The sequence below is a fragment of the Neomonachus schauinslandi genome, chromosome 15, assembly GCF_002201575.2.
Source record: "Neomonachus schauinslandi chromosome 15, ASM220157v2, whole genome shotgun sequence".
In the NCBI taxonomy this organism is placed as follows: domain Eukaryota; kingdom Metazoa; phylum Chordata; class Mammalia; order Carnivora; family Phocidae; genus Neomonachus; species Neomonachus schauinslandi.
Genome location: NC_058417.1, coordinates 48,405,253 through 48,430,206, shown reverse-complemented (window position 1 = coordinate 48,430,206; position 24,954 = coordinate 48,405,253). Strand labels below are relative to the sequence as shown.

Sequence of the window (24,954 nt, the reverse complement as noted above, 5' to 3'; positions counted from 1 at the left end):
GGCAAGGACATGGAGGAATGGGAGCCCTTTTACGTTGCTATGGAAACGTAATATGTTTCAGCCTCTGTGGAAAGCAGTTTTTCAGTTCCTCAAAAAGTTAGGGGCCCCTGGGTGGCCAGTCAGTGAAACGTCTGCCTTCTGCTCAGGTCATGATCTCGGGGTCCTGGGATCAGGACCTGCATGGGGCTCCCTGCTCAGCGGGGAGCCTGCTTCTCCCTCTCCCTCTGCCGCTCCCCCTGCTGGTGCTCTCTCGCTCGGGCTCGCTCTCCCTCAAATAATTTTTTTTTTAAATCTCAAAAAAAAAAAAAAGTTAAACATGGAATTACCATGTAATCCAGGAATTCCACTCTGAGATATATACATACCCAAGACAACTGGCAACAGATACTCAAATAATCACCTGTACATGCAGGTGATTCGGTAGCACTCTTCACAATAGCCAAGAGGTAGAAACAACTCAAATGTCCATCAGCTGACAAATGGACAAATAAGGTGTGGTATATACATTTAATGGAATATGATTCAGCCATAAAAAGAAATGAAATCCTGACTGACACAGGCTATAACATCCGTGTAGGATGAGCCTTGAAAGCGTTATGCTGCAGAAAAGAAGCCAGACACAAAAGTTCACATATTGTATTGCCTCATGCATAGGAACTATCCAGAACATTTTTAAAAAATATTTGACAAGATAGTCCTCAGTGCTTTCGTTGATCATACACAAGTCAGGCAGGGTGCAACATCTCAGCTTTAGATTCACAGAATGCTAGAGTGGGAAGTAATTATTTTGTCCAACTTTTCTTAAACTTTGGGTTCTCCAAAATACTGGGGGTGGATAAAGTTGTAGGTAGAGACCACCAAGTTCACCCAGTCGATGCTGATTTTCTTAACTTGATGCAGCAAGGGAAAGCGTACACACCAGTGACCCATAGGGTATCTCAGTAAGAGGCTCCAGGAAGGGGCTTTTTGTAGGGTTTGGGTTTGCACTAAGTGATTCTAAGGTGAGAAGGCTGGGGAAGAGACATCAGGCCAGAGTTGGAGGTGGTCATGAAGTGGGGTGGTTTAATAATTGGGCTCACAAATCTCTGTTCAGCGGGTGGGAGGGATGGAGAGAGTCAGCGGAAGGCACTGGTAAGAAAGACTTAATCACTCAATGTTAGTCCCTTTGCGGCCTTGGGAAAGACACTGTTTTCTGTTGGCTTTTTACTGGCCTCATTTATGACTGTTGGGAACATCACAGTCTGCTTATCAGGGCTGACTTTCACTTTCTCGGGTCCCACAAGAAGTTACTGGCTGTTCCTAGAAGAATGAGATCTATATAAGCCTAAAAAGAACTTGTTAAACAATGTTAAATGATACACTGGGCTTCCTGGAGTTTTTAAACGTCGTAAAGGGAATGGTGAATCTACCAAGACACCTCTTGTTTATTTTCAGCACGGCTCCCTGAGCGATTCTGTTCAAATATAAGTCAAAATGTCCAGTGGTTTTTCGTCCCACATGCCCAAGCATTATCGTTCTGACCTCTTTTCCTCTTTATCCACCCCTTCTGTCTCTGCCCCTCTTGTCATCCTCACCTCCTCCATCCTCCTCCTGGCCAGAATGCTTTTCCCCACACGTTCTCTTCTCTCCTTCAGGTCTTTGTTCAAACGGAACCTTCCAGTGACACCTTCCCTGCCCACTCTTCATCAAACCCTCCCCCCCCCACACACACACACCACCAAATGCTTTATTTTTCTTCTTCGTACTCATGGCCATCTGAGATACTCTCCACTCTATTTTTCTTGCCTGTGGTCTCTCTGCCCATTTAAGCAGGGATTTTTATTTATTTTTTACCCATGTTGCATCCCCAGGACCTAGAACCCTGGCAGGCACATAACAGGCACTGAATAAAAATGTGTCAAATGAATGAATGGGCCAACCTCTTCCAAACTCCTTCTGCAAGAGAGTGGTGAGTGAGGCCTCTGTATTTTCCGTGTACAGAAGATAAAGAAGTTTTGGAAGAACACATGGGAAGTCTGAGACTCTTCAGGGTTTCATGATTAGCTCCCCATATCTTCTCACTCAAGCCAGTCAGTCTCTCCTTCAAGGTCCACCCACCAGGCTGGAACTGAACACCACAGGTCACTAGATGGCACTGTTCACCAAGAATCATGGGATTCTCGGCCCTCTCTCTGGCTCCCCTAAGGCCTTTGAAATCACTTTCCCCCCAGAGATGAAAAATTCTAAGGAATGGTTACCGTTCTTCACACCAGCTCTCTAGACCAGGAAGAAACCCAGAGTCCTAGAGCACCACTTATTAACTAGCCACCCTCGCCCATGAGCACAAGTTAACCCTTTACCTGGGAGCAAAAGATGTTTCTAGGTATGTCTAGTATAGTACCCGTGGCAAATCTAAGCAAAGCTTTGGCCCCCTTTGAAAAGCTCCAGGCTTGATGCCCTGCCGCTTGCACTTGGCCTGTGGCCCTCTTGGCGTAATCCTGCCTCCGTGTCTCCACCCTTGCCTCTCTGTCCCTTTAGTGAATGGAGTACAGGTTAAGATGCCAATTCTGTCGCGGGCTTTGAGGCACCGCATTCTGAGAGGAAGCATGGAATGAGAGGGGACCTGGAAATGTGGTGGAAAGGTGATTGCAAACCGTATCTCCATCACAGACTGCCCCAGGACCTTGAGCAACTTAATGCAACATCTCTCAATCTTGGTTTACGCAACTGGGTGATGGGGATAAAAATCTCCGGGACACAACATGTAGTAAGCATTAAATGAGAAGATGTATGAGGCTTCAAGCCAAGCTTTCTATAAAGCTTTGCTTTCCATTTCCAGATGTCACCTATATTCATACTCTCAAACTTAAGTTGGGGAGGAATGGGTTGACCTGACGAACACTTCTCTAGAATCCTGGCTGGTCTTAAGATGGCCCAGTGAACAAAAGTTCCGTGATCCAACCTCTCTACGTTGCCTTGACTAATAGACCATTAGCTCAAGGTATGTCTGCAAATGCACACATAGAAAGCTACTGTCTTCGTGAATGTTAGCCGATGAGCAAGTATTTATGGAGAACCTGCGATTGCCTCAGCATTTTAAGATTCTTCTGGGGGGCGCCTGGGTGGCTCAGCCATTAAGCATCTGCCTTCGGCTCAGGTCATGATCCCAGGGTCCTGGGATCGAGCCCCGCATCGGGCTCCCTGCTCAGCGGGAAGCCTGCTTCTCCCTCTCCCATTCTCCCTGCTTGTGTTCCCTCTCTCGCTATCTCTCTCTCTCTGTCAAATAAATAAAATCTTAAAAAAAAAAAAAGATTCTTCTGGAAGCAAAAATAAGACAGATGGCAGAGAGAATGTAGACAAGGACACCAGTCCGCTCTTTAATGAAATACCATTGTTTCTTGCTCTTGAGAGGAAATATATAAGTCAAGAATACTAGAATGGTTGTTGGTTTTTGCCCCCCATCCACCCTTTTTTGACTGATAAAGCCAGATATAGTGGTTCCATTTGGGGAGCAAAGGCACATTATAGGGACTGTTTATTCACTGCAGCCTGCTGTTTAGCCATACCTCTGGCTGGGTACTTCCTGTTTGCCAATCTGATGGATCGCCTCCTTTCCCAGAAATCACCCTACGTTCCAAGCCCTTACCTCCTACCCTAGAATAGTAAGGTAGGGCTGACTCCTTGAGTCTGTGACACATCACCCTTCCCTCTCCCCTCCCCCAAGTCTTACCTATTTTGCATTGTCCCCAGGCCCTTCTTCCTTCATCCTTTTCTCAAAGTACTACCATTCACTCGTCCATTCCGGTTCTACTCTTTCTCAGCTCACGTTCTGAGTGCTGAAACGTATCAGAAAAGGAAAAGGAGCTTATTCCCTATGACTTGATTTTATAAAAGTAGAACGGGTTTTATACAAAGAAGGGGACAGGAGTGGTATTTGCTCACCTCGTAGTTACTCTAATTATAGACAGTTGGGTGTTGTGGGCAACCATACTGGGTGACATGAGGGTTGCATCAGACAGGATGTGTCATTTCCAACTTCCCCTGTCATTGCCCTGTGCACTCCCTAATCAGCATTTTAAAATTACAACCTGATTGTTGCACAAATAGGAAGGCTTCCCATTAGTTGAATTGTGGCCTGCAATTTTGTATTACCAAGGATACTTAATTCCCAAGCTCAGCTTTACGCTTCCAGATTTTGCTGATTTACCATTTCCCTAGAAATAATAGACATTTTGTCTGAGAAAAGATAGACACTTAAGCATTTCAATTGGAAGAAGGACAAAAAGCTGAAATCTTGTTTTCCTTGTGGTAAAGTGTTGTATTCCCCTCCTCCTCCAGTTTCTGCTTCTGTTATTTGGTGTTGAAATTTCTGTTCCAAGAATGTGGAAGGATTAGGATGCCATCAACCCAACATTTAAATCAGGAGTTTCCGGGCGCCTGGGTGGCTCAGTTGGTTAAGCGACTGCCTTCGGCTCAGGTCAGGATCCTGGAGTCCCTGGATTGAGTCCCACATCGGGCTCCCTGCTCGGCAGGGAGTCTGCTTCTCCCTCTGACCCTCCCCCCTCTCATGTGCTCTCTCTCATTCTCTCTCTCTCAAATAAATAAATAAAATCTTTAAAAAAAAAATCAGGAGTTTCCTATCCCACAGAACCTAGAACTAGAACTTAGATAAAGAAAAATCAGCCTGACATTAAATGAATCCAACACCTCTGAATTTATTTGTAGCATTTTCTTGGGTTTTTTTTTTTTTTTTTGAGGGTGGAGCCTCTCAAAGAGACTGCTTCTGCCTTGAACAGAGGTCACACACTGGACCTCCACAAACCAGATCCAGCCAGCTGGTATATTTAATTTGGCCCACACAGTGTTTTTTAAAAATAAGAATTGGTCATCAACATTTTAAATTTTTATGTAAAAATATAGGTTTATGTAAAATAAATATTTATTTAAAATTTATTTATATAAAAATACAGATTTCTGTATTATCTTGGGAAAAATAAAACCAGATGAGGCAGCTCTGGGATGTTATTTCCACATGGGTGGTGGTGGATGGTGAACCACTAACTCAGTGGGAAACATCCAAGGGGAATCATTCATAGGAAAGATGGGGCTGGGAAGCTGATCAGTTTTTACCTATATCTCTAGGCCTGAACCGTAATCCCAATCAGCATTCAGTTCTGCTATGTCAACATGTAACTAATTGCATCTTCCTGAATACCTGCCCACGCATCTAGTTTCTGAAAGCAGTGCCATGAGCTTCCACCTTCCTAACCACGGAATCCAATTTGACTCTTCCCTGCCACACCACCCCTCCTCCATCAGCCACCGAGTTCTGTGGTTTATTCTCCCCAAACTTCACTGAGCAATGCGATAGCTACCAGCCACATTGGTACTTAAAATGTGGCTAGCGTAAACTGAGATATGTTCTAAGTGAAAGGGATACATTGGATTTTAAATAATTATGCTAAAAAATAATCTAAACCAGCCGATTAATACTTTTGCATTGATTACCAATTAAAATGAGACTTTTGACATATTGTGTTCAATATATTATTAAAGTTCATTTACTCATTTCTTTTTACCTTTTTTAAGGTGGCTTCTAGAAAATTTAAAATTACAAATGGGGTTCACATCTGTGGCTGACATTTTCTTTCTTTGGCTCATTATCTTTCTTTTGGAAAGCATTGCTGCAAAATATCTCTTCATGTGACATGTTAGTGGTGCTAATTATAGCTACAGTGGCAATCATATTACAATATATAAGTATGAAATCAACATGCTATACACCTTAAATTTATGCAATGTTATATATCAAATATATGTCAAATATATTTCAGTAGAAAAAAATTTCTCTTGGGTTTGTCCTAACCTTTCTAGCCTGTATCTCACGTCCCTTCACTCCTAGAATTTCACATTAGTCTAGACTTTTCCCCCTTCTAATCTATTCTGCACACCCTGGCCAAGTTTATCTGCCTAAAACACTGCTTTTATCATGAAACACTCCTGCTCAAAAACTAACACCAGCTCCCAACTCTAGCCCATGAAGTCTAAACTACTGAGAATAACAGCTTCCACTATAAAAACCTTATTCCACACTTTATTTAATTCTCCAAACAGCCCAGCACCTAGCCTACCAGACTCCTGGTTTTCTAAATGGCTGAGCTGGGAGTGGTAAGGAGAAGCACCTTTGATCCAAGAGGTAACAAAAATGACGCAGTTAAAGCATCCAAACAGAAGCTGTTTTCACTTAGGATGGTTTATACAACACCTCACAATCAACTAAAGAGCAACCAACATCTGTGGATCTATGAGCTGAACTATTTTTACATCAGTTGAGAGAAAGGATAATAGCATTGAGTGAAGAAACTGTTATATTTGCACTTCAGAAAACCCAAACCAGAAATGCAACCAGAAAAGCTTATATGAAATAGTGCTCTTCACTCATCCATTATAGGTTTGTTTCCAAAGTATGTGTGTATACACACATATGTATACATAGCTTTGTCACAAAATAGATAAATTTTAATTATGCCAATTTGAAATACTGTGGCATAACAATTAAAATGTCATCTCATCTCAACTTGAAAAGTATGAGTTAAAAATTCATCAGGAATTATATAAATCCAAAGCCAGCAGAGCTACTGATTTATAAGCTGTGTTGGGTATTCTACATGGCAACATGAATTTATGGGAAGAGAGACTCTTGTCAGGATTCATGTCAAATATGTGAGTTTTGAATTGTGCCATCTTCGAGATCTCATCCCTTTCATCAAATACACCAGCTAACACACATTTTCTTTCTTTTTTTTTTTCAACTACAGATCAAATGGATTTTGCCAAATTTTCCAACAGAGTGGCTGGGTGCACCGGTCTTGATACCAGACAAATCCACCTTCTACCATTTGTTGTCTTACTTTAGACAGGTTATTTAGCTGTTCAGTTGACTCTTTATAAAAAATTGGGTATAAAACATATTTTCCTGGGCGCCTGGGTGGCTCAGTTGGTTAAGCCACTGCCTTCGGTTCAGGTCATGATCCTGGAGTTCCGGGATCGAGTCCCGTATCGGGCTCCCTGCTGGGCGGGGAGTCTGCTTCTCCCTCTGACCCTCCCCCCTCTCATGTGCTTTCTCTCTCTCATTCTCTCTCTCTCAAATAAATAAATAAAATCTTTAAAAAAAAAAAAACCTCAAAAACATATTTTCCTGTTTTATAGGAATTCAACGAGATCATCTACACAGTTAAGACAGTTCTTGGCATGTAGGAAGAGCTCTCCACGGCAGGGAAATCGGTAAGATAACTTCAGATCTGTCCGGCTTTAGCATCTCATTTTAGAAACTTTTCTCTAAGCAGCTTGAAGACTCTACAGAAGGGCGGGGCTTTGGCGTCTCACGCTCTCTACTAACCTCTGTAAGTTTAATAGAGAGCTACTCGTGACCGGGGTTTGGGCGGGGTGGGACCGAGCGCGTCCGCCCGCCGCCCCCGCCGCCCCCGCCGCCCCCGCCGCCCCCGCCGCAGCCCCACCGCAGATGCCCGGAGGCCAACAGGTCGCGCCTGAGCTGCACTCACTCTCGCCATCTCCCGCTTGGCAGCGTCTGGCAATGACAACACCACCACGTGGCCTGCAGCCTTGCGTCACGCGCCTTCGCCCAATGGAGAGCCGTCTCACCGAACTGGGGGCGGGGCGCCACCGGGGCAGTTCCTCCCGCAGCTGTCGTCAATTGGCCCAGGGGGCGCCGTGGGCGTGGACTCGTAGCCAATGGCGGCCGGGGGTGGGGCCCCCGCCCCCTCAGGGGCTTAGGTTTGGCTAGGACCCGCAGGAGGGGCCCGGCCGGGCCTGGGCGGGGCGGAGCGAAGCAGGGACGGGGCGGGGCCAGGAGAGAAAGGGGGCCGGCGATCCGGCCCGCCGAGCCGGCGCCAGCGGGCTGCTGAGGTGGCTGTCGCCGGCTCGGAGCTGCGGCTTCCCCGGGTCGAGTCCCCGATGGAGGCCGAGGCGGCGGATGGCCCCCCGGGCGGGGTCGAGGCGGCGCTCAGCTGCTTATCTTTCAACCAGGACTGCACGTAAGCAGCTGGGTTGGGGGGGCAGGAAAGTCGCGACCAGGGGTCTTGTCCGGTCGGCAACCTGTAGCCGGACAGGCATGGGCCTACGCCCCAAGAGGGCGTCGGCGGCCCGGCCCGGGCGGCCCCGGACAGGCTCGGTCTGGGGGGCGGGGGGCTCCCCCTCCCCCGGTGGGTGTTCGAGCGCCCCCACCCCCGCCGCGGGCCGAGGGCCAGGAGCGGCCGGCGGAGCAAGAAGGGCGGGAGTTCGCGGGCGGAGTGGGGCGGGAGAAGGCGACGGAATCCAGTGGGGGCAGAGGTTAGCGACCGGAGTGGGGGTCTGGGGAGGGAGGAGGAGAAGCCAAAACAAAGGAGAGGGGAGGGGAGGGGGGAAGTTGCGAGTTGACCCAAGGCGCGGTTGTTGGGGCTCAGGAAGATGGGAATCCAGGAAAAACTTTCCCATTTGTCCTTGAGCATCTCAACGTGGCATCTGGGCAGGGCCTGGGACAAAGAGGCAGCCTATCCCTGTGGCCAGGCCAGCCCCTGTCCGAGCCCAGCCCAGGGCATCTCGCCTGCCGGCTCGGGGTGTCAGAAACCTTTGCACCCCTCTCACTGTTTTCCCGTAGCCCCCCTCGGCCAGGCAGCATCTCCTTCTCCGAGTCCGAGAGCCCTTTCCCGGGCCCAGGCTGCCTTCTCTGAGAAGCACGAGCTCCAGTTGCTTTTTGAGTGGATTTTTAATGTTTCACTTCGATGTGCACGTTTGGACTTTGGCCAGAGAGTGAGTTGCAGAACTGTATTGCAGACATCTCAAGGATTCAGTCCCTTCGAAGCAAACGCCTTGTTTCCTTCCCTCTTTTCATAGAGTTGTTAGACGCCAGTCCTGGGGACCATATGGAATAATCTCTTTGGAATGTGCACCCAGAGCATCAAGCAGCGATGACCGCTTTCCAGTTTCCCACTTCCTGCTGTACCAGTTTGTGTTGTGTTCCTTGTTTGGAGCCGGCTTCAGGCTTGTGCTTTGGCTGCCTGTGACGAGGCTGTGCTAATATTGAACATTCAGTGGTGTAATTAAGGCCATGCTGTACCATAAGTAACTCTGGCTTTCATTCCCTTTGTATTTCTGTTTAAAAACACCCTATGCCGAACAATATGCCTTTGTTCGAAAAAAACTGTGTAATCGGGTAATTGGATAGCTGGACAGCTTGGTTAGATGAGTGACTTTGAAGTTTTGTTGTTGTTTTTTTTTTTTACCACAATCGACAATAAGAAATCCATATTACAACATCCCGTAATACCCACATACATAGAATATCCCTGGAAAGTGATTCATTAAATAGTGTTTACCCCTGCTATGTGTGATCCCTTCTTTTAAAGGTGTTTGTAACTCACTGAACTGTTTTTAAGATCAGCTGATTGGGGGCGCCTGGGTGGCTCAGTTGGTTGAGCGACTGCCTTAGGCTCAGGTCATGATCCTGGAGTCCCGGGATCGAGTCCCACGTCGGGCTCCCTGCTCAGCGGGGAGTCTGCTTCTCCCTCTGACCCTCCTCCCTCTCATGCTCTCTGTCTCTCATTCTCTCTCTCGCAAATAAATAAAATCTTAAAAAAAAAAATTTTTTTTGAAAGATCAGCTGATTGGTTGAGACCTGCAGTTTATAGAAATGATGGTGTAGATAAAATTCTGACATTTTGTAAGTAGCATTTTGCAAGAGAGAATGGCTGTTGAAATAAATGCCAGAAGGTTTTCTTTCCCAACTGAACACAGGACAAGGAGGGGAGTCAGTTTGCTTACTGGAAGTAAATGTTCTAAATTCTGCTTTGTAACATTGTTTATTAGATTTTTTTTAAAGAGTTGGTGATTTTTTACTCTAGCTGAGTCCCAGCTTTCTATAGCACTTGGGTTATTTTCAAAGCTGTTGGGTGCCTGGAAAGTTAATTTCCTTGTCTCTACTGTCAGTTCTGTTTTCTTGGATGAAGGTTCTGCTGGACAGCTCTGTCTCACCTATAAATAAAAGTTTTTGTCACAGTCAGTTGCTTTGAGCCAGAGAGGGTATGACATTGGATTTTAAAATAAGTCAAGACCCTTACGAATGCATTTAGGGGTATCAGTGTGTCTTTTTCTCTAAGTGTAGGCTGAGTTTGGAATCCAGTATTACAACTAAAGTTCTTCGATCAGACTTCCCGTTTGGCACTGTGCTAGACACTTTGGGTACATTTTTTCATTTGATTGGCAGTATGTATTTGTCCCAAGCCCTATTCCTGTGAGAGGTGATGAGAGTTTTTTTTCCTGCAGGAAGGCCCTATGAATAAAATAAGGTTGTAGTTTGAATTCCTTGATTCGGCATCTTTTGTGGCCATTGATCAATCATTTAAAACATGATAGTAATCACACTGCCATTTTCTCATGTACAAAATTCTTCCGTTCTAGGAGCAGGGCTTATGTTTGAAAATTATTTTAAATTGCCAAAAATCTTTTGGTTCATATCACAAGACCCTAGTTACCTTTTTTCCCCTTACTTGCAAGCTTTAGAAACCTCAGTTTGCTACTAAATGCATCTGTATTTATGTGAAAAAGTCCATGTGAAGAAAGTTTAAAACCAGCAATCTCTATGGAGTGTATTTTAAAACACTTTTTTTTGAATCATAGGAATAAAAAGGAGGTTTTTAAAGTTGAGGTATAACTGACATACAGTATTATATTAGTTTCAAGTGTATGACCTATTGTGATTCAACATTTGTATACACTGGGAAATGGTCACCACAATCAGTCTACTAAACATCTGTTAACTTACAAAATTAATGCAGTATTAGCTACTGCATTTCCCATGCTATACATTAGCCCCCATGATATATTTATTTTATAACTGGAAGTTTGTACTTCCTGATCTCCTTCACCAATTTTGTTCCCCCCCCCCCATATCCTTCCCATCTGGCAACCACCAATCTATTCTCTGTAACTATGAGTCTGGGTTTTGTTTTCTTCTGTCCATTTTGTTTTTCTTAGATTCCACATGTAAGTGAAATCATGTGGTATTTGTCTTTCTCTGTCTGACTTATTTAGCATAATGCTCTCATCCATGTTGCTGCAAATGGCATGATTTCATTCTTTTTATGGCTGAGAAGTATGTGTGTGTGTGTGCGCATGTGCGTGGGTCTTTATCCAATCATCCATTGATGGACACTTAGGTTGTTTCCATATCTCGGCTATTGTAAATAATGCGGCAATTAACATAGGGGTGCATATATCTCTTTGAATTAGTATTTTGATTTTTCCTTCAGAAAGATACCCAGAAGTGGAATTGCTGGATCGTAGGGTAGTTATATTTTTAAGTTTGAGGAACCTCCATACTGTTTTCCAGAGTGGCTGCACCAGCTTGCATTCCCACCAACAGTGTAAGAGGGTTCCCCTTTCTCCACATCCTCGCCAACACTTGTTGTTTCTTATCTTTTTGATAATAGCCATTCTTATAGGTATAAGGTTTGTGGTTTTGGTCTCCATTTCCCTGATGATTAGTGATGTTGAGCATCTTTTCATGTGCCTGTTGGTTATCTGTATGTCTTCCTTGGAAAAATGTCAATTCAGATACTCTTCCATTTTTTAATCAGGTTGGGGCTTTTTTTGTTGTTAAATGAATTTATATATTTTGGATATTAACCCCTTGTTGCGAATATTTTCTCCCATTCAGTGGGTTGTTTTTTCATTTTCCTGATGGTTTCCTTTGCCGTGCAGAAGCTTTTTAGTTTGATGTAATCCTATTTGTTTATTTTTGCTTTTGTTTCCCTTGCCTTTGGAGTCACATCCAAAAAACATCTCTGAGACCCATGTCAAGGAGCTTACGGCCTGTGTTTTCTTCTAGGAGTTTTATGGCTTCGGGTCTTACACTGAAGTCTTTAATCCATTTTGAGTTCACACTTGTATATGAGTGTCAGATAGTAGTCCAGTTTCATTCTTTTGCCTGTAGCTGTTTTTTGAAGTTTTAAGATGCTGCTGGCTTGCCTCTCCAGTTGCTGTTTGTCACCATTAATGCTGTAGTTCTGGGTGCCAGACCCCAGTTCTGGGCACGCTGCTGCTCTCGTGCAAATGTTTAGCACACCCCTTTGCCCCCCCCCCCCCCCCCGCAGGTTGGAGGGCTGGGAAACAAAAGCATCTCCCTCCCGGTTAAACGTTGACCAAAGTCTCCTATCCCTATGTCCCAGGGAAGAACAAATGTTTGGGTAGGAAAAAAACAATTCCAGGGAAAATCATGTGACATCCTCTTTTTTATTTTTAGGCTAATGAAACAAGAGCCTTGGCCATCCAGGCTTGCCCCAGTAAACTGCTAATATTCGTATATGCTTACCTGTGAAGAACAAATCTCATCTTTGCCAATATTTGCTTTAAATGAGGAAGCTGGGCTAATTTTTAGGTCCACTTAAGACTTTTTTTTTTTTTAAGATTTTATTTATTTATTTGACAGAGAGAGACAAATGAGAGAAGGAACACAAGAAGGGGGAGTGGGAGAGGGAGAAGCAGGCTTCCTGCTGAGCAGGGAGCCCGATGCGGGGCTTGATCCCAGGACCCTGGGATCATGACCTGAGCCAAAGGCAGACACTTAACGACTGAGCCACCCAGGCGCCCCCACTTAGGACTATTTTAAGGTCCACTTCAGTTCTGACATCCCATTTTCCCAGGGTGGAAGTGCTCAAGGTCAGACTGCTTATTCTGAGTGTGCTCTGGGTGAGATTTTGCTCATCACTGAAGTGTTGAGGGCAAAGCAGGAGAGAGCTGGATGGGGATCCCAGCTGCTGAACAAAATTGACTCCTTTGCTTTCATCCTAAAGCCAAGGAAGCCTGGGTTTACACTCTGTCTTTATCTATTGGTTGAAAGTGAAAAAATAAGAAAACAAGTTTTTTTTGGTTGTTTTTTTTTTTAGCCCATATTGTTCCAGATGAGTGTTTAGTTTTTGTTTTGTTGGTTGGTTGTGATACTAGCTTTGTGGAACATGGTATAAAGCAGAGTTCTCAACCCTGACTGCACATGGGAGTACTTGAACTAAAAAAAGAAAAAGAAAAATAGAGAGAGGAAGAGAAAGAGAGAGAGATGGGGGTGGGAGAGAAAGAAAGAAAAAGAGAGAAAGAAAAAGAAAGAACGAAGGAAAGAAAGCATCTGATTAAAAAGCTCAGGGTTGGAGGAGGAGGAGTAAGTAATCATCAGTATTTTTTAAAAGCTTCCCAAGTAGGGCGCCTGGGTGGCTCAGTTGGTTAAGCGACTGCCTTCGGCTCAGGTCATGATCCTGGAGTCCCTGGATCGAGTCCCGCATCGGGCTCCCTGCTCAGCAGGGAGTCTGCTTCGTCCTCTGACCCTATCCCCTCTCATATGTTCTCTCTCTCTCTCATTCTCCCTCTCTCAAATAAATAAATAAAATCTTTAAAAAAAAAAAAAAAAAAAAGCTTCCCAAGTAAATTTAATGTACATCTGGGGATGAGAGCTACTGGTATAAAGTATCTGGGATGTTTTCATGGAAAGCGATGAAAGGATGCATCCATTAAATTGTACTTACTAATGACTATGCCTACTATGATAGTGTATTTATTTTTTAAGCAAAACAAAACAAAACCAGGAAATAGAAAATTTACCTCTTGGTAAAGTACCTCTCAAACAACCAGAAGACCCCTCATTGTGTTGGGAGTAGCTCCAGGATGAATACTCTTAAGCATTCCATTTTTCCTATTTCTGCCCAGTTGGGAAAGCAGAGTTGCTGGTAGGTTTGACACTTCTTTTGATGAGTTTCAGATCTCTTACCCATCTGAGTCTGTGGTTGTCTTTGCCCTTTTCCCTTTTAATGTACCTGCCCACCTGACAACTATTTAGATAGTTATCAAATACCGAAATACCTGAGGATGGATGTTTGTCTGTCCACTATGAGCCTGGGAGGAAAGGGAATGTCTGTCTTAGGCTGCTCTGTGGCTGGATTACAGTATCTCTTGTCATTCTCATGCTGTCATTATCTTCCACAGATCCCTAGCAATTGGAACCAAAGTCGGTTATAAGCTGTTTTCTTTGAGTTCTGTGGAGCAACTGGACCAAGTCCATGGAAGCAGTAAGTGTGTGTGTGAGATCTCAGGGACACCAAATCCTCCCTCTAGACTTTAATCTGTGGTGCTCCTGAGCTGTCTGCATTTTTCTCCCTTAACTGTCAAACTGAAGGAGTCAGTATTTTTCAGGCTTAAATATAAATCATTGCCTCCACTTGGTTTAAAAAAAAAAAACAACCCACAAGTAAGCCCTTAGATTTGGCAATATCTTAGGTAACATTTTCTTTTTATATTAAGAAATCCTTGGTTTGAAACTGTATTGTTGACACTTGTTCATATACTTTTATGCCCAGCCATCAGTTTTTATAATTGTCAAAGAAGGTCACTTATGACTTTTTTTTTTGCCATTATATTGGCACTGTAGAATGTTGCTAACATTCATTCAGTCATGGAAGTATTTTCCTTGTTTTAATAAAGCAATATGATCCCATTTGCATAGCTCATACTGAAGATGTTGAAATACTTCTAGTGAATATCACAAAAAAAATGCAGCTTAGAAATGTGACTCTCTTATTTTCTCAGGGTAAGTAATAATTTATGCCATCGTAATAGTGAAGAATACACAATCTTTGGATTTCCTGGGAAGAAAGTGGTTTGGAAAATAAATACCTTGGGTCCCTAATATATTTGTAAGATATTATTTTTATTACACCATTTTCGTGAATACTTCGCTCTGTATCTGTCCTATGTCACTCCCTATGGGACCTGCCTACACACAAGGAAGGCACGCATACAAAAAGAATGTTCTCAGAAAAACACTGAGGTGTCTACCTATGGGCGCTCGGGAGGCTTACTTATTTACCTTCTTCCTGAGTACGGAAGTACTTCCCTGGTCATGACACAGATGTCCAGATTGTCTTCCACAAGAAAGGGATTGCAGAGAGGGCCAGGGAGCACAAAATGAGGAGGGGTTACAATTTAATTAGGTTGCTGCCCCCCCACCACCACCACCATGGCCATACCCATAGTACCTCTCAGCAACAGGGACCAGAATTCTGAAAGCAGAGGTTCTCCAGAGTAGACACACCTTTGAAACCTCTCATGGAAAAAGGGTAGATTGAGATTGTCTAAACCTCCCAAAAATGTTTCCCCGAGCAAACAGTGGTGCCCAAGGGCTGATTCTACCTCACAGAGGGCATCCGGGGAAGCTCTGGGAAGACCTGACTTTGGGTTCTGGTCTCTGACGTTTTCTTTAGGTGTTGGAAAGGGCTTTGGAATTGCTACCTTGGGAGGCAGATAAAGCTTCACGGTGGGGGGAAGGAAATCATTGTAATGGAGGGCGCCCAGTAGCTAGACCCCGAGGCCATTGGCTAACTGCAGGGGGGTGCTGAAATCTGTGTGGCCTCGGGCTGCTTCCCTTCCCAGCCGAGATCCCGGATGTCTACATCGTGGAGCGCCTTTTCTCCAGCAGCCTGGTAGTGGTGGTCAGTCACACGAAGCCACGGCAGATGAACGTCTATCACTTTAAGAAAGGCACGGAGATCTGTAATTACAGCTATTCCAGCAACATCTTGTCCATAAGGCTGAACCGGCAGGTACGTGGGGGAGATCTCTCGGGTTGCAAGGCTTCTGCTCTATGGGCAAGATAAAGAAGATGAGTGCCTTTAGAGATGAATGTTTCTAAACCACACATCCGATTCTAAAAGGGATTTTAAGACTCGGTTGGGCCTCCTATCACAGGGACATGGTGAGCTTACTCCAGCCACCAGTTTCAGTGATGTGTCCTCCCTGGTCCTTCTGCCTCGCGTCCCTTCTTGAGCATTGGCCCCTGGTGCAGTGAACCCTCTTCCCCTGGACACAGGCTGCGTGGAAATCTGGCTCTGACACCGTCCCGTGAGCTACTTTGTGGGCACTGAACGCAGAAGAACATCTTTCTGTGGTTTGGGCCCTGGATGGTGGCATCCACTGCAGACAGGCAGTAACGCTTCTCAGAATGAAGCCCCTGAGGATGAGCGTGCCCCACCCCCCCGCCCCAGGCTAGCTCTGAAGGCAGTTGTAAAACCGCCCTTCTCTTGCTCTGTCCTTGAGCTTTCCCAGTGATCCAGGTGCCCAGGCTCATGCTCCCACCTTTCTTTCCCCCAGCTCACTGTTATAGATCTTACTTGTAGTGGTTGGTTGGTTGGTTTGAAGATCTTTCTTTCTTTCTTTCTTTCTCTCTTTTCTTTCTTTCTTTCTTTTCCTTCCGTCCTTCCACAGAGAGAGAGCCCAAGCAAGGGGAGCGGCAGGGAGAGGGAACCCAATGCAGGGCTCAATCCCAGGGTCCTGGGATCATGACCTGGGCCAAAGGCAGACACTTAACCAACCGAGCCACCCAGGCGCCCCAGGAAGGATTACTCTTATCTCAAATACACAATATATTCTCTTTAAAAATAGAAATTCTCCTTAAATAGGGGCGCCTGGGTGGCTCAGTCCTTAAGCGTCTGCCTTCGGCTCAGGTCATGGTCCCAGGGTCCTGGGATCGAGCCCCGCATCGGGCTCCCTGCTCAGTGGGAAGCCTGCTTCTCCCTCTCCCACTCCCCCTGCTTGTGTTCCCTCTCTTGCTGTGTCTCTTTCCGTCAAATAAATAAATTCTTTAAAAAAAAATTCTCCTTAAATAAATATTTGGGGATATTAGCAGAGTTCCCCTTAAATCATTAGATTTTAAATCCTATAAGGGCAGGCACCGTATCTGTTGTGTTCACTACTGTGGCCTGGTAGGAAAGGCAGTGCCTGGGGGAAAAAGTGCTCAGTGAATATCTGTTTCCCGAGTGCCTGTTAAATAAGTAAACAAACAGATAGATTCTTTATATGACCGTGCAGGTCTTTCTTTTTTTTTTTTTTAAAGATTTTATTTATTTATTTGAGAGAGAGAGAGAGCACATGAGAGTGAGGAGGGTCAGAGGGAGAAGCAGACTCCCACCGAGCAGGGAGCCCGATGCGGGACTCGATCCCGGGACTCCAGGATCATGACCTGAGCCGAAGGCAGTGGCTTAACCAACTGAGCCACCCAGGCGCCCCCGTGCAGGTCTTTCTATTCAATTAAAATTCCCAGGATGGTGGAGGTCATTGCATTCATCAAGGACAATGTTTTCTATCTTCTTACCTAAACTATTAAATGCTAATAATTTTTTTAACAAATGAGACAAAATGCTCCTTCAGTTTATGAGAAGAAAGAGATTGTTTCTTTGAGCTGGTCGACTACTTTGATTGGATACCCACTTACGTCTATATAAAGCAGTGTGGTAGAAAAGAGCCTGAGAAGTAGGATGTAGGGATATTTAAGTAAGGAGCAGGAGTAAAGAAGGAAATAAGTCCAGGCTCTTAGCCAGGGAGGGAAAGGCATTTGAGAGTTTTTGACTTGAAGGTTTTTAAGCCCAATTCTTGGCTCAAGGGCTCTCTCTGAAATCTGTTGGTAGCATGTTAAATTTCATTGCAAAACTTTTTATTTTTGAGTCCAGTGATAGCCGATATATGAAAATTAAATCTCTGTTTTTGGCACGTGATTATCTTTTTAAGATTGTTCTAGCCAGGGGCGCCTGGATGGCTCAGTTGGTTAAGTGTCTGACTTCTGCTCAGGTCATGATCTCAGGATCCTGGGATCCAGCCCCACGACAGGCTCCCTGCTCAGTGAGGAGTCTGCTTCTCCCTCTCTCCTCCCTCTGCCCTTCCCCCTGCTCATGTGCTCCCTCTCTCTATCTCTCTCTCTCTCAAATAAATAAAATTTAAAAAATCTTTTGAGGAAAAAGATTGTTTAGGCCAAAGTCCTACAAAAATCAGAACCCTCAAATAGTATCTATAGAATTTATTTCTCTCATTTCTCTCTTACTTGCTCTCTGACATTTTCATTACCAAAGGGGACAAAGGATTACTCAAGGGTCTGAGTCTGCTAGCCTTTCCATGCCACCCTGTCCTCAGTATAACATCCATGACTTTTGCGGTTCTCCTCCCCCAGCTCCTTAGAACATCAGTGCTCCTAGCACTACTCAGCTGCCAATGGCCAAGTTCATTGGAACCCGCTCAGACACCTCTCTCCTCCTTAGCGTTTCTTCTCCTAAGAAGATGATTTGAAACAGGTCTGGAACGTGTTTGGGGTTTGCTTTTCTTAGAACGTCCAAGGCTCGGGCCTTGGCAGCTTTGGGGTTGGGCACCTGCTGCAGCCCCCCTGCCACGCCGGGGTCCCTGATGCCCGGGCTCTGCCGCCCCCTGCAGGAAATGAATGGGAGTGAGAGCCGCGCGTCCTGCCCGCTGTGGGGTTCCTTTTTTAAAAACAACAGGAAACCATCAAAGATTTGTGTAGGGAGTTTTGAGGAGAGAGCATCCCTATTTTCTTCTAAATATATAGAAAGGAAGACATTTAGTAATTATGGTATTTTTCATTCTCAGTTAATGTTATGCCCCTTGTCCTTAATTGAGGAAATGTATTGAGGAATGAAGACGACACACCAGATATATTTCCATATGTAAACTTTGACAGTGCTCCGACCATCTGTTCTGAGGGGTCCTGGTTATCCAGATGAACATTCACTGGATTGAAGCCTCTGGAGCTACATCTAAATCTGGGGTGCTCGAGGGCAGATGCTATCAGTATTTTTATAATCACTAAAAAGAGTTATTACTTCTAAATCCTAGCAGAGTTGATGAGAACCAAGGTGACCAGGACCGAGCGGAGTTGAAGGCCCACCCAGGGTTCTGCTAGGATTGAAAACTGGTTGCTAAAGAGCAGTTTCCAGGGTCATACTGGCCCTAGAAGCGTGCTTGCACGTGAACTTGAGACATGGTGCCTCCTCGCTCCCCCTCTCTGTATTCTCTGTTTCCCTCCTAGTTAAGTCTTGTCCATGGCCAGCAGGGGTGACCAGAAATTCACCGACTGGGCCATACGGCAGCTGGTGCTGTAACAGCTGGTGGGACAGAGGCAGACAGATGGGGTGAGCTGGTGTAGAGGCTGTTCCTACAGGAGGCATACGCTGAGGACCCAGTGTCCTGGGGATTGGGTGTGGGGACACAGGAGGATATCAGAAACCTAAGAACGTAAGCATAGAGTACTAGAGTCCAAACCATAAAAAGTGCTAGCAAAAGACAAAGTGATCAGATAAAACAGGGAATATGTTTCACGGAGAAACACTAATGTTTTTTTTTTTTTACCCCTCGGCAGCCAGACCTGTGACCACAGAGCCTTAATTAAAATTGAGGAAGGCATTTACATTTTCTTTTTCTGCTCAGTAAAAGTGATGGTCTCCATTTTTCTGAGCTGTGAGAAGTCATCCTGGGAAAACAGTAGGGCAGGCTTTTCCCTGGAGGAGAGCCTACCAGGGTTTTTGTAGCATTTTTAGGTGCCTTCCTTTCCGAGTGTTGTCTTTTGGGATAAAAGGTTCTGGCCTGAGAACAGAGGCTCTCAAACTCAGGTGTACAATGACCTGGGGTACTTGTTTCAAACCTCCCAAACCAGAATTTCCAGGGAGAGGCCAGGCCTTGCCCCTCAGGTGCTCGGCTGGCTCATCAAAGCCTGAGAACCACTAACTTAGAGGAAGCGGAGTCAGGCTTGTGCAGGGGCTGTGGGCAGCTGCTCGGGGTGAGGAAAGAGCCGCCCAACCAAAAAGTCCTTCCTGACAGCCCCTCCCCGGCACCCAGCATCCGCACTTGTACTGAGCTATGCATTCCATTCATTTGCACACCCAACATCCACCCCGTGGGCTGTTTCCACTTGGTAGAGAGCATGGCCTTTGGGAAGCAGCTCTGCACCTGGCAAGCCTCATTTGAAAAGGAAGAGATGGGCCTCCCTGCACTGGAGAGGGAAAGGAGCTGGGCCTGGTGTGGGGTGGGGGTGGGGGGGTCACTGGGAAGATCACAGGGGAGGGGGGAGGGTGCCCTGGGGCTGGGGGTGCACATGAGGGCAGAAGGGCTTTCCAATTCCCTTTACCAGGGCTGGAGAGAGTATGCGGAAGTGGGTCTGGAGAGTTGAGTGGAACGAAGGTAAAGTTGGCAATTCTTGGGAGGGAGTAGAACCTAAGATTGGTGGTACGGAGGGAGTAAAGAAACCCATGTCTGTGTAAGACAGAGACATCGTTATGAACATTGAAAGGGAGCCTGTCTGATGGGAATAGGAACCAAAGAGGTTACCCAAAATTGTCCTAAATGGCAAAGGGAGTCTGATCAGGAAGTGTTCGGGAGTCCCTGTTCTAAAGAGGGGAAAGTACCACACACACACAAAATCTCAATTTCTTTTTTTTTTTTTTAAGGTCTCATTTATCCATTTGAGAGAGAGCGCGGGCGCATGCGCGCGCACGAATGGGGACGGGGAGGGGCAGAGGAAGAGGGAGAAGCAGACTCCCCACTGAGCAGGGAGTCCAACACAGGGCTCGATCCCAGGAACCCCGGATCATGACCTGAGCCGAAGGCAGATGCTTAACCAACTGAGCCACCCAGGAGCCCCCCCCCCCCGCCAAAAATCTCAATTTCTAAATGAAAATTTTTAAGATCTTGTATTTTATGCTTCTACTCAGGTGGCTGACGTGTGTGTACATGCGCACTTGTGCATACCTAAACGTAATCTTCAACTCAAATCATCAGAATTCTTCCACCTTTAGGCTTGGAAGCAAGTTAGGGCTCACGGGACAGATGAATGATTTCTATTACAGAGGCTGCTGGTGTGCCTGGAGGAGGCCATTTACATTCACAACATCAAAGACATGAAGCTGCTGAAGACCATCCTGGATATTCCTGCAAACCCAACAGGTGAGCTCCGAAATCAGGGGAGATGCCCCCCACCCCCAAATCTCATACCCAGTTGCTCCTTTCGCAGGCTGGACTCCCCCCTCGACCGAAAACCCGAAGCAGTATTTGTATGGGTTTTGCGTCTCAGTGGTGCTTACCTTGGAGGTTTGTCCTTATGGTGTCAGATGCCACTTCTGTTGGGCTGTGCATCCTTCAGGACTGCAGCCTTCGAGAAACCCCTTTCTTCGGGGACCCATTGTCTGCAAATGTGTCAAGGCGCTGAAGGTAGGCGTAGGCGACTTCGTGCATCTAATATCAAAAGGTGTTTACCCCTAATTATTTTCGGTGGTGGTTCAGTACAGAGTAGGTGTAATAATTAGAAGCAGGTTTTGACTTGGTGTGTCGGCAGAGTAGGAGAAAGGCTCCGCAGAATGTGTTTTATGAAGTTACAAAGAAACCTCTCTCCTTGGGTGATGTGCTAGGATACTGGTCTTCACTAAATCCCTCGGATGCAACACTATTGAACCAGTCCCGCGTGTGAGAATGGGAACAGATCGGATTTGGTAGATTGAAAGAGCAGATGATGGGTATGAGCTAACTAAGCGAGCAGTAAATGAGGAAGAAGCTTGGTTGTGTGGGAGGGTGGGGGGTCATCACAGTATAGAGCGATTGCTGTGTCCAGGGATTCGGGTTAATAGCTGTGAATCAAATTCCAGTTTAGTATCGGTAAGTGACTGCTTCCATTTACGGCAGTTTCCTAATTCTTTGACTTTCATTGAATTTCAAGGCTGTATGGCCCAACCCAAGTCACCGAGGCTCTTTGGGCCTCAGATTTTTTTATCTGTAAAATGGGGTGGGAATACCCGTCTCGCAGGATCAGCTGCGAATTACAAGAGCTCGTGTTTGTGAAAGTGGCCAGCTCACAGCCCGCCATGCAGTAAAATCTCCTATTCCTGCTTTCCTCCCCTCTTCTCTCTTATGTCTGTATAATAAATCGCAATTATATGGAGACCCTCTTTGGTGTCGACCTCAGTGCTTTAAAATTTCAGCCACGAAATAATATATTTTCAAAGATCAAAGCCATTGAGGCCGTTAGAAAATTCTCTGAGATGACTTTAAAGCGTATTTCATGAAATGGAGGATGGTAAGCGAAGGAGCTGCGGATGGTCAGGTTTTTGTTCTAAGAATGAGGTTGAACTGGTTTGCAAAGGTACAGTACTGAAGATGCACTATGTGCCCCGGCCGACAGAGGGCGCTGTCGGGTGCAGCTAGGTGTCAGATGCCACTTCTGTTGGGCTGTGCATCCTACGCCTATGCCTACCTGCAGATGCACAGTGCAGCCCGCAGGGACCCAGGATCTGGCCACACCAGTCCCCGGAGACAGGCACTTTGCAGGGCCAGGACCCAGGTGGGACTGTGGGGTGCAGACAGCTGAAAGGAAGATGTGGTCTTCTGCTAGGGCAGGCAGGAGAGGTGCTGCCCACTCGAAGCGGAACTCACAGCAGGTGTGGACCTGAGCTGGGCCTTGATGGATTTGGGCAAGGGACCATCCAGGTGGCCAGGAAGCTGGAAGCTCTCTTGGTTCTCCAGTTCTCTGGGAAGATAGGAGTCGGCATAGTCAGGACCCTGTCCAGTGGAGGGGCCTGTGTGTTAGCACTGCGGTCGTCTTCCCTTGCTTCTGCCGCCACACGATCACCCCACGAGACAGCTCTGCCTACCTGCGGGACTGGGCCCCTTCCTCCCGTGAAAAGCCGTTTCTCCCCATCTACTCTTAATTTCTAGCAAATGGAGCTGTTTTCCTTAGCTCAGAAGAGTCACTGGTTGCCTCTTTCTTTGCAGTTTAAACAGGGAGAAAAAAAGGTTTGAAAGGGTGGGCCTTTGTATTTTAGAGAGAACGGGTATTATTTGTAAAGGAATAATTTTATCTCGAGAAAAATTAGAAACGGTGGGAGGTGTTTTCTCCGTCTCAGATAAACGTTTGAATGGATTCAAGGACAGAGCTAGCATTTCCTTCTGAAAGACCGCAGGTGGGTTGAAAGACCAAAATATGTCTCTGACACCTTTGATGTTGTTTGGAGAGATAGCCGAGACTTTTTCGAATCCTGAAATTTATAATTATCATCTCAACGTCCACTGAGCTCCCTTTGTTCTCCAGTAAAAGAGAGATGATAATGGTCATCCCACAGAGTTATTTTGGGGAGGATTAACTGAATGCAGGCAGCGAGCAGCCCCGGGAGAGCAAAGGTTAGGCTCACTCCCTAGCCCAGCCCCTGCCTGGAGGGCAGCCTGACCGTGGTCAAAGTTACACTTGCCGGGACATGACCAGTTCCTCGCTCAGCGGACTCAGAGCTGTCAAACCCAGGAATGTAAAATTTTCAGAGACCAAGAGTCTCCTTTATTTGTTCCCATCCTCTCATTTTCTTTCTAAACAAAAACATAAGACAGAAACTTGGGCTCTTGATTTGATCAGGGCTTCATGGGTACACAAGGGGAACAGAGTCCCCTTGTCCAACTGGCTGGAGCACACTGATGCTGAGCGGATTGTAACCTAGTGAATTATAAATAAATGATACACACAGAGCTCTACCACGACTTCGCACCCCGTATCTACTGCAGTTGTACATTTCCTTCCTTGTGTCTGTGTCGCGGCCATTCCCGCTGTTTCCTTTAAAGGGTTTGGCCAGACGGGCCTCGAAGTTAATTTCCTGCGAGCACAGCAGTCTGCGTGCTGAGCGGTGAGGGTGAGATCTCCACACAAGTTCAGCCAACTGCGGACCTTGGCTGTGCCATAATCTTGCGACCTTCTGCAGAATACCGAGGGAGCTGTCTATACCACCCAGCAGTGCGTGTAACAGAACGAAGTAGCAGTTCATTCCCCAGCCAGGGCTCTCTCTGAAAAGGGCAGTACAGGTGGGCTAAATGGCTCTCGTTTGCAGTCGCCTAGAACACTTGCAAATACAGAGATTTCTTTCTGTTTTTGAAAATTGGAAAGCATCTTCTGAGACGTTAATCAACCCAGGGGGAACTGCAATGTATAAATCACTGTTAACTCGCTTTAAGTTTGTCAAGTCACACTATAAATACCAACGTGGGGATGATTTAAAATCATAGGACTTCCTTCTGATTCCAGCCAGTGCTCCCGTTGGTTCTTGCACTGATAACAGGCACTTCTGTTCCAACTGCAGAAGAATTACAGCCAAACAATTTCAGGGAAGTTACAGCCGGCAGTGATTTATGAGAATGTGTGTCAACTCTAAAATCCAAAAGCCATTTCAAAAACCTGATTCCTCTATAGAAAAAAGACTGGAAGAAAATATGCTCAAATATTGAGAACAGTGAAGAGCCTCTGGATTTTAGAATAACGAGTGCTTTTTTTTTTTCTCTTACTTTATATTTTTTGGACTCTGCAAATCTTTTACACTATGACTTTTCTGTTATAAAATGATATCAGAGACAAAGGCTTATTTCCTTCCTGAGGAAGGCTTTGTGTGACACCTGTCATGGAAACAGAAGATGGGTAGAATCGTAATATCCAAGCCTGAAGCAAGCTCTTGATGCTTTCCTCGGGGGCTTCCAGAAGGAACAAAAATGCATTCTTGTAGCTGGTTGGATTTGTCTGAGAATTGGACCATAGGAAATCGAAGGAACTCATGGTGAGCATTTCTGGGGACCTTCATTAAGTCCGAGAAGGTTGGTGTGCAGGATCCCTTGGCTAAATTCAGGTGGATTGGCAGAAGTGCAAGCCTGGAGGTGAAGCTCTCAGGTAAGTGGTTACGTGTCAGAGTCCGCCTGCGCTGCATCATCCTTTCCCTGTTAGAATCTAGTATCATCCCCCTCTCTGTTAGACACTGCAGAAGGTTCGAAAAGTTTAAGCTTTTCTTCCCTTCTGGGATATCTACACTCTAACAAAAAAAACTTGGAAGGTCACCTCACACCTGTCAGATTGGCTATTATCAAGAAGACAGAGGGGCGCCTGGGTGGCTCAGTCGTTAAGCGTCTGCCTTCGGCTCAGGTCATGATCCCAGAGTCCTGGGATCGAGCCCCGCATCGGGCTCCCTGCTCCGCGGGGAGCCTGCTTCTCTCTCTCCCACTCCCCCTGCTTGTGTTCCCTCTCTCACTGTGTCTCTCTTTGTCAAATAAATAAATAAAAATCTTTAATAAAAAAAAAAAAAAAAAAAAAAA

General features: G+C 45.8%; 1 protein-coding gene across 1 annotated transcript in view; it reads left to right on the top strand.

The window, feature by feature from the left end:
- The first annotated feature begins 7,884 nt into the window (after positions 1-7,884).
- Positions 7,885-24,954, top strand: part of WIPI1 (WD repeat domain, phosphoinositide interacting 1) — a 33,523-nt gene continuing 16,453 nt past the window's right edge. The window contains exons 1-4 of the mRNA XM_021678525.2: positions 7,885-8,033; positions 14,005-14,087; positions 15,448-15,617; positions 20,697-20,793. Coding sequence (XP_021534200.1) covers positions 7,954-8,033; positions 14,005-14,087; positions 15,448-15,617; positions 20,697-20,793 — 430 coding nt within the window. The 5' untranslated portion in view covers positions 7,885-7,953. The remainder of the gene's footprint in view (positions 8,034-14,004; positions 14,088-15,447; positions 15,618-20,696; positions 20,794-24,954) is intronic.